Genomic DNA, 10,184 nt, shown 5'->3' with positions numbered 1-10,184 from the left:
TCACGTGTCTCAATCCGTTGCTGATCGATCTAACTTGACCGAGTCGATCCAACCGCGAGCCGCTGTTTTTCGAGCTCGTTTCGCATTAACTCGCGGAATCGAGCCGCGGTGTTCGCCGAAAGCGGCCGAAAATTTCAGTTTGGATTAAATCTGATCGCGGCCGGATGTACGTACGTTCGCGGCTCGAATAACGATCCGATTGTTGTCGATGGGCCACGTAGGAAATTACCACGCTCTACTCCCTCGCGGCTTTTTATCTTTCCAGGTAATCCCGCGATAATCCGAAAGAATAATCGTCCGGCCGATAAATATCCTGTACCGTTGCGCCTTTGCTACTCTACGAGCCGGAGCTCGTTGCTCGATCGCCCGATTTCTCTGTCCAGGCGAGAAACAGTTTTTCGATTCAATTAAGATATTCCCCGAGCGGGTGAATTGTCGCGATAAACGCGTGGGCAAGACGGAAGGCGCGGGCTATCCATTCAACGGTGCGCTAATGGCGCCTCGTTTTTCTTGTAATGACGCACGATAAGCTCTTTATTGGAGGCACGTAAGCGTCGCTTACGTGAACGTGCGCGTATCTCGACACGGGGAGAGGAAAATGGAAAAGAAAAAAGAAAAAAAAAGGAAGAACGAACCGGAATATACCTGCTCGGTTGACGCGTTTCGCCTGTCGCTAAATTATCGCGTTTTTTCTTTCGTTTTGCTCTTTTGGTTGAAATTAAGCCGGTGAAAATGTCAGCGAAAGAAAAAAAAAAAAAGAAGAGAGAGAAAGAAACGAAGCGGGAGACGATGAAGCGCGAGCGTTGAACGTTGGCGCACGTATGTATGTATGTATGTATGTATTTTGCGCGAGATATTTGGATTAAAAAGCGTGGCAGCCAACAGGTTGCGATGCGCCGATAAGGGCTCAAACGGTTACCAAGCCGGAGTCACTGGCTGCTGAAGTGTTTGCATTTACGTACGTTACGTACACACGTACGTACCGAACAGCTTCGTTAGAAAGTGACATGCTGTCTGTCAATTTCGATGAAAGCGTTACTCACATCGGCTGAATAAAAATCATCTCAAACCTCTTCATAGATCATTGCCTGCGCAACGTGTCTGCCTGCGTCGATACAGCTACCGCACGCACGAGATATGCATACATATGTACATTGTATATCGGTTCCAAACGAAAACCGTGGCGAATCGTGATCGCAACGACTCGCTTCGTTACGACGAATTCGTAATCACGAATCGAAACCTCTTCGAACGAACAGATAACGCTCGAGTAGAGTTGCAGCTTCGATGCAGCCCGCGATCAGGCGAACGTATCTCACAGCGAGAGACGCGTCGATCTCTTCCCTCGCGTAAACGTCAACTCGTATCGGCCCATCAAGACGGATTACCCTCATTTCGTTTTATTTCCTCTCTCTCTCTCTCTCTCTCTCTCTCTCTCTCTCTCTCTCTCTCTCTTTCTCTCGCTGTTGGATCGCGAGTCCGAGCGGTACTTTGTCAGAGGAAGATACGGCTCTCGTCTCGAGGAAATTCGGGGACAACGTGCGCGCTGCCGCCGCCGGTCTTTGGAGCAGCTGGTGCGAACGACGCTCGGGAAAAAACGTCACGAAGCTGTACGATGGCATGAGAAGACTGCTCTGCTCTCCTCTCGTTCTTATATTCGCAGGAATAACGCATGTTATACAGGGTGGGGCGGAATTCGTAGTACAACCGAGCAAGGAGTGAGTCTACGTCGAAAAATAAGGAGAAAATTTGGTATAACATTTTTTTATCTGGGGCTCGATTTTCGAGAAAATCGACTTTAGAACTAAAGTTTGTTCATCTTTGAAGAATGAACGATTTAGTTGTCACATTACTTATTGTGTGGTTAAAGCAGTGCAAAGTCACAAAGTTACAAAAAGAAAATCTAGATTTTTTTTTTTATGGAGGCGTGTCAAAGAACAAGTTTATAGAGACAATATTTCAAATATTACACATTCGAAGCAAGAGATTAACGGAGGAATTCGAGAGATTAAAAAACGACATCAGCTTACATTCTGTTCAGGTATCGTTAATTCGTCGAGCAAACATATGTATGCAGCAACGAGGAGGACGTTTTCAACAATACTTGTAATAGCGTACTGTATCGTAGTATCGCAATAGAAAGTAGTAACAAGGAGTAAAAAATTAATTATCAGTAGGAACACTTTGTACTGCTTTAACCACACAATAAATAATGCTTGTAAACATTATCTCGGGCGGAGACAACCGACTAAATCGTTCGCAAAGATGGACAAACTTTACAGCCGATTTTCTCGAAAACCGAGCCCCAGATAAAGAAAATGTCATACCAAACTTTTTTCTTATTTTTCGGCGTAGAATGCTCGGTTATACCACGAATTACCCACCCTGTATGTCTACCCTTTCTGAGAAGGCTACAATCGACGTACGTACGCCATATGGAAAAAAATTATAATGGCCCCCGCTGTTCGTGAAGATCGTCACCGCGCTCGATCAAAGTCCATCGAACAACTGCTTCACGATTGCAACTCTTTCTTCCATTCCTTTTTCTCCACGTTGGAGAACAAAAGATGATAATCCAATGATAATCGATTCGACGATCATTTTCTGCTTGATAACACGTGGACGGGACATTTTGCGTGCCCGCGTTCGCGTGCAAAAGTGATGCAAAAACTCCACTCGAGGGAAGGTCCGACGGACAAAGAGGTCCGAGATTGCAAAGTTTCGCGGACGCGTGAGGTACGAGGGTAGTTTGGCACCGCCACGGTGCCGTTAAACATTGTTACGCGGCTGGAAACAAAAACCTCGAGGGGGTGGAGGGGAGGGGAGACGACGATATCATCGAAATTTCAGCGATATTTAACGGGGCTGAATGCTCTCTCTCTCTCTCTCTCTCTCTCTCTCCTCCCGGGCTGCGTTGTTGAAAGTGTAATGAAGGTAATTGCGAAAGTTTATGAAAGGAGCGGCGACCTCGATGGTTAATAAGTTATCAGTGAATTTCGATATCGAGGAGCCACTCCGTTGAATACTAAGGGAAATTACGAGGTAAACGGCACCGCGGGCTTTCGCGTTCTTTCGCGATTAAAGCCCCGGTTCGCCGCGTCGCCGTGGTCACTTTGGAAAATTCTTGATCTCGTTTTCCCCGGTGTCTCCTCTTTAAGTATAAATAAGAACGTTGCTCGGGTAACCTATTTAAAAGCACTTGGTCATACTTCACCGAGGCAACACCAGGTGAAGATTCCCCGCTAGTTGGGACATTTTCGGCTGGTTTATTCGTTTAACCTTTCTCCAAATATACTTTTTCTCTTTATTCTTCTTGTAACATACAGTTGCAATTGTTTTCCACGTCGTTTGATTTTCTGATGATCGTTGACCTATCCTCGATCGTCCAAAAATCCCTCGTCGCGAGAATCCGCCATGGCAATCCGGCTTGGAAAAATCAGTTCTTTTTTTTTTTACATTTTCTCAAAGTATATTGCTTTCGAAAATGTAAAAGGATTTGTTTGAATTCGTAAAATTAGCAAAGTTATGGATGTTTAAAGGAAACGGTGTACTGCTCGCAACGTACATAAGTATGAATATTTTTGTACAACCGGTAACAAAAACTTCAAAGAGAAATATTTTATTCTATAATATTATTATTTATTTTTATATTTTATGATATTTTATTATTATGATTTTTATGATGTTTTTTGTACTGCTCGATTGATTGAAAATATGAATATTTTTGCACAACGGGTAACAAGAACTTCAAATGTGTTTTTCTCGAAAAATATTTTACTTTATAACATTATTATTTATTTTTATATTATTATTATTTTATAATATTTTATTTTTTGCACTGCTCGATTGACTGTGAGCATGAATATTTTTGTACAACGGGTAACAAAAACTTCAAATGTGTTTTTCTCGAGAAAACATTTTATTTTATAATATTTATTTTTGTATTATTATTATTTTATAATATTTTATTTTCTGTACTGTTCGATTGATTGTAAATATGAATATTTTTGTACAACGGGTAACAGAAACATCAAATGTGTTTCTCTCAAATCCATATTTTTTAAACTGTCTCACGTTTTAGTTGACTGATCGACTTGAAATTTAGAGGAGGTCTTCACCTTTATCGTATGAACCAAGGATTTCTAAATCTGATGTTTTTTTCTATTTCTTTTTTTTTTTTACCACCCAAATGACGAAAAGCAGAAGAAAAATCGATACTTTAACTTCAAAATGCTGCCATGTTCTTAATTTTCGAAATTTCGCGATGGCCATATTTATACTAATTAAGATGCATTTCGACCAGAATCACGTCAGCCATTCGAACATGCTTTACCTAAGGCTATTTAATTCCCACAACTTTCACTAATCTCGTTAAAAGTGAAATTGTAAATGCTCTTTAAGTACGAATAAATCTGCGCGCGAAAACTGCATACCAAAATGTATCGTGGTTTCCTTAGAAAAAAAAATCCCCAAGAGAGTCGATTTTTTTAAGCCGGATTACCAGAATATCCCTCTTAATTGCAACGACGCACGCTATCAGCTCTTATCGTTTACCAGCCAAGGGCAAGATGTGCCGAAAACAGTACGAAACGGAAGCAAGAAACAGGGAAACAAATAGAGCGGGCCAAACCGCTTAGAGGTGGCCAAAGTCTCTTAAGCAAGTGCGCGTGTAATCGAGTGTTCGTTCGTGTGATTTCAGAGTCTCTGCCGGACGCCTTGGAAAGCGACTGCGAAAAGTGCAGCGAGAAGCAGAAAACAGGCAGCGAGAAGGTCATCCGGTTCTTGATTAATAAGGTACGTTCACCGGCGGCGGCGTTCGCCGTCGCTTTTCCGCGGCTAATTGAACATAAAATGCGCCAGTCACTTGGTCGATTTGTCGATCTGCTCCCGAATGTCGTAGAACCGGTTCCACTTTCACCGGACGACGTTGCCTTTGATCCTTGGACCCGCGCGAAAACACTCGTCCGAACAAATTCCCTGAGAATTGAAATCCCTCCATCTCCCTCGTGATTTATCTCTCGTGACGACCCCCGGATTTCTTCGTCTGATAATCGTTAACCTAGGCCCCGGGACATTCGGGTAACTCGCTTTGCATCAAACTTCGTCGCGCTCCACTCCGGAAACTTTATCGCCGTTATATTTACCCTACTTACAGAGAGCACTATAATTGAACCGGCAATGAACGAGGAATTGCCGATGATTTCAATTGTTGTTCACTTCGCAAAGAACACCTCGGTGTGTTATTTTAAAATATTGTTCCGTGACTTGGACTTCAACTTTGGAAATTAAAAACGTCAAACTTGCTGCGCGATTCTTTTTTCATCGGTCACCATTTTCATTGAAACTTTGAACTGGACGAAATGAATTTCTGTTTAATCAAATGACGACGAAGAATTGTCTAGTCGCGGAAAAAATTTTTCAACTGTTTGGATCTTTATAATTTTCGAGAAAATAGCATCTTAAGATTGTCACGAATTTAAAAGGAAACCAAGGAAAGTGTTTGAATCGTCGATCATTTCTCATCCTGACTGATTGCTCCTCGTTGCACATCTCCTTGCGCTATCGTCTTCGAACATCTTCTTCGACGAGTTAGAATCTCCGCCGGTTGAGATTCTAATTTAAAAAAGAAAAAGTTGTTTGGAACGTGATAAAGGAACACGGACAGAAAGAAAATATGATGTATCTCACAGTGGGGGCTGGTGCGCTCCGGTTTACGAAAGTCGAGCAACGAACGATTTAACTCCCGCAGTCTTATCTTCGCTGGCAACTTTTAATTGAATCTACAACCACCGCCTCGTCTCGACGTTCTTGTCCTTCCGCTTCGTTGACAGAGTCGCGATTAATTTTGTTACAATGGAACGCGGCTGGAAAATGTAGCGCTCGTCAAACGCGGTTGCCCGCCAGTTTTGTCGCGGCGACAGCCCGGTGAATCGACGCGCTCGCGCGTTCCAAAGATTATCCAAAAGTAGTTGAATTTCCTGATGTTTGCGTTTCAGCGGCCGATGTTGTGGGAAAGGCTGGCAAAGAAGTACGACCCGACCGGCGAGTACAAGATCAAATTCCAGGACACGGCGAAGGAAGCTGGAATCAAAATATAAGTAGTTTCACGATGTGAAATTCACGTTCACGAAGATGTCGAGACAGGGGACAGAGGATGATTCGTCGGTTCCTCCGCTGGTACATCTTACTCTGCAGAAGACTATACTACTTTCCACTTTTCTCTGTTTTCCTTTTAATCTTGTATTCATTTAGAACATTACGAAATAAACGTTGCATCTCTGCGTAGAATCAGAACAGCTGACGGAGAAATTGAAGAGAGACTGTGTGTATGTGTGTGCGCGCGTGTGTGTGTGGAGAAATTGAAAAGGATGGATGAACGGTGAGACTAATTCGTTGGTAGCTACGGGACGAATGAGAAACCCAGAAGAGAGAGACTGTGTACGTGTGTGTTCTCGAGGATTTGACAAGCACCGGTAAGGAAAATAATGAAGAATTCGTCGGGAAATAAAGAAGGTACGTCGTCATCTCGAGCCTTTGTCATCGTGCCTCCCACTTTTCTTTTCCAGCCCCTTCTATTGTGTGACCGATGGAACGCTTCGCGTTCGAAATAATCAAGTTCATCGATCGTGCTGTGGTCGACCGACGAGAAGTAAACCGATGAATTTAATATGAAATTGGAAAAACCGAGCGGGATGAATCCGTAGATTCGTATGCGGATCCACTCTTCTCGCTGCTTTCACGGAAATTTTCAGCCAACTGTCGCGACACGTACGAGCTTCCCCGATGTTGTTGTCGAGGAGAGGTCGTCCTCCCCGCGTTTTCCACTGAAAGTTGAATTACGAATTCGCCGATGAGTTAGAAACGTCACGATCCTCGACGCAGCCAGTCGCAAGTGACTCACGGTATATCCTCACGATCGACCGCGGAAACGTCTGTAGCCGGCTTCCCGAGATAAAGGGCGTCGTGGAATGAAAAGTGGGACACGTGCCAGTCGTGGAACACGGGAATCTCGACTTACAAGTGGCTCGTCTCTTCGAGATTCCGCTGCGAAAATTTCGTTTTTCGAGCGTGTTTGTCGCTTTGATTCCATTTCGAAATTTTTGCGACGTCGCGTCGCAAATTGTGCGTGACAGGTGGGTGGGCGGATCTTTGTTGAAAGATGTCGGATGAAATAGGTGGGCTTTATGTCCTCCGCGTAGGCAGGTACGTACGTTCATGCCGTTTCTCGGTTTTATTGAAGAATAAACTCTGGCGAACGGTAAACTCCTTACACGCCGAGGTAAGTCGCGCGGAATACGTGGATACGTCGCGTTTCTGCACGTCGACCGAATCATTATTTTGCATTATTATATTAAACTGAAACGTTCGACGAAATTTCTCTCCACGCGTCGTCGATTCGCTCACTGTAGAGCAGATCAACAATTTTGTTCCCGGCGCCTGGTTCTCCTTCGACCAAACAGAAAGTAGCCCAACGATCGATTCCTCTGTATGTATGTATATGTTTCTTTCAGCCTCTTTGGCCTTGAAATCGGCCTTTGGTTTTTACATTTAGTTACTCTGAAACATTGCACATTTTTCTTATTGCATTTATCATAAATTTCTCTAATACATTTTATAACATACTTTGCTTTACCCTATACTATATATTGTATACTAGATACTAGATACTGTATACTGTATACTAGATACTGTATACTGTATACTAAACTAAATAGATAGTAGATACTAGATATTGTATACTGTATATTAGATACTAGATACTGTATACTGTATACTAGATACTAGACATTGTATACTGTATACTAGATACTAGGTACTGTATACTGTATATACTGTGTACTGTATACTAGATACTGTATACTGTATATACTGTGTACTGTATATATTGTGTACTCTATATACTGTGTACTGTATATAATGTATACTGTATATATTGTGTACTCTATATACTGTGTACTGTATATACTGTGTACTGTATACTGTATATACTGTGTTCTGTATACTGTATATACTGTGTACTGTATACTGTATATACTGTGTTCTGTATACTGTATATATTGTGTACTGTATACTGTATATTGTATATATTGTATATTCTATACTGTATATACTGTATACTGTATACTAGTTACTACATACTACATACTGTATACTGTTTACTGTATACTGTATACTAGATACTACATACTACATACTGTATACTGTATACTAGATACTACATACTACATACTGTATATTGTATACTAGATACTACATACTAGATATTACATATTACATACTGTATACTGTATACTAGATACTACATACTACATACTGTATACTGTATACTACATACTGTGTACTAGATACTACATATTACATACTGTATTCTAGATACTGCATACTGTATATTGTATATTGTTTACTGTATACTCTATACTAGATACTACATACTAGATACTGTATACTATATTTATCATAATTATGCTATGTTTTTCCCTACGTTAATATCTTAACCTAATTCTCTCACGTTACTCTGTGTTTTTATACTGAATTTGTTGCTTTCTTCTTTCTAAGACCTCGTTAGCTCTTCTTCTCCCTCTTCCTCTGTCTTTCTTTATCTTTCTTTCTTCTTTCTATTCGTCTGAGCCAGTTTACCACTTCTTTCCCGCCTTCTTCACTCAGTGAATCTCTTCCAGACTTGCATTTATTGTCTTCATCTGTCTATAAACTCTCCAATGTTGTAGTATTCCTTCTCTTTCCTCGCACAGCTGACATCTCCGTTCTTCCTCGTTCGCTCAGAATTTACCTCCATTTTCTAAAGTGCCGGATCGACTCCTCTGTTTCCCGGCGAATCGTTGAACGGACGAAAAAGTTTCGTTTCGATCGGATACTTTGCCTCTTCCTGTTTAGTCGGAAGGCGATACGGCCGAGAGGCGGTTTGCTAGTATCATAAAATTCCGCCGTCTTTTTGTCGCGAAAATTGAATTAGCCCCGGCCGGGGGCGAGGGATGTTCTCCCTCTTGTTGGCCTGAATTTTTCCACGAGCTAACAGAAACGACTACTTACCGAGGTAGTTTCGGCTCGTTAGTCGGCGAACAAGGATCGTGAAAGTTGCACGAAGGTGTCGGGGATCGGAGCGGAGGAGCGTGCACGTGCTCGGTGAATATTTAAAGAAAAAGGTCGCGATCGCGATCGGGAAAATGGTCCTGAACTGGAGCCGAACTCCGTACGAATAAGTTTCCGCGACGTTTGTACAGTACTCACTGGCTCCCAATCATTTATTTGTAGCCGCGATAAATCCAGCCGGCGGGGAAAAGTTCGACTCGGGCGAAGTTTCGAGCCCGAAAACGCCGCCCTTGAGACCGTTCGCTTAATTTCCTGTTACGCTGTTCGGCCGCGAAATTATCCTTCGCCATGATTTCTCCGGGACTTTGAAAAAACAATACTCTCTCTTTCTTTTTTTCCCCACCTTTTTTTTTTTCGCGAATTTGCTTTCGAAATGAGAAAGAATCGCCGACGTTCTCACGTTCTTGTCTTTCTTCTTTTCTGCAAAATAATCAGGAAATCTTTCCAAACACTCATCCTTGACATTTCGTCGAAGGATTATTTTCTTTTTTTATCGTTATGCGCTTCAATTTTCGAGCTCGAGAAACGTAAGAGGCGATTCAAAATTCGAAAACGAAATTCATTCGAGGGGAAGGAATTATCAGGTCGATCGAGTTGGCGGATTCGCGAGCCAGCTATCTGAAATCTTTCTACGGTAAAGAGGCAGTATCTGCTAATTATACGCTCGTGTTTCTCTCTCGCGTCAAGTCCCTCCTCCCCGTCAAAGAGATCGAGAGAATAATATTTTATTTATTAACATCTCGTTCCGTTCCGCTCTTTCCTTTGAACTCGTCACCTCTACTACTGTTGGCTCTCTCGTCGTTGCTTTGCCGCTTTTAAAAGGAAAAAGAAACTCCCGCTTTGTGACTCCGTTTTTTATTTTAATTAGATACTCAAGCTCGTCCGCGTGTTTCACGAGAGCAAAGCAACGAGAGAGATCACGTATCTATCGTTCTAGAAATGCGTGGAAATTACGGTCGGAAGTTTCGTGTTGATTCCCGTTTGAAACGAACAATTTCAAGGATTGTCTGCCGTGTGTGTCTGGATCCAAGATCCTTGGCCGAGCAAGCCCACGTTCGTCGAGGGTCTGGATGGAA

The 10,184-nt window shown here is 42.4% G+C and overlaps 1 protein-coding gene across 1 annotated transcript in view; it reads left to right on the top strand.

Moving 5' to 3' along the window:
* LOC122530145 (ejaculatory bulb-specific protein 3-like) overlaps window positions 1-6,294 on the top strand; it is a 20,933-nt gene extending 14,639 nt beyond the window's left edge. The window contains exons 3-4 of the mRNA XM_043656838.1: window positions 4,700-4,794; window positions 5,997-6,294. Coding sequence (XP_043512773.1) covers window positions 4,700-4,794; window positions 5,997-6,098 — 197 coding nt within the window. The 3' untranslated portion in view covers window positions 6,099-6,294. The remainder of the gene's footprint in view (window positions 1-4,699; window positions 4,795-5,996) is intronic.
* Window positions 6,295-10,184: the final 3,890 nt, after the last annotated feature.

This window comes from Frieseomelitta varia, unplaced genomic scaffold, assembly GCF_011392965.1.
Source record: "Frieseomelitta varia isolate USP_RPSP 00005682 unplaced genomic scaffold, Fvar_1.2 scaffold_331, whole genome shotgun sequence".
NCBI lineage: Eukaryota > Metazoa > Arthropoda > Insecta > Hymenoptera > Apidae > Frieseomelitta > Frieseomelitta varia.
The sequence above is the reverse complement of the archived record's forward strand: the minus strand, read 5'-3'. Positions and strand labels throughout refer to the sequence as shown.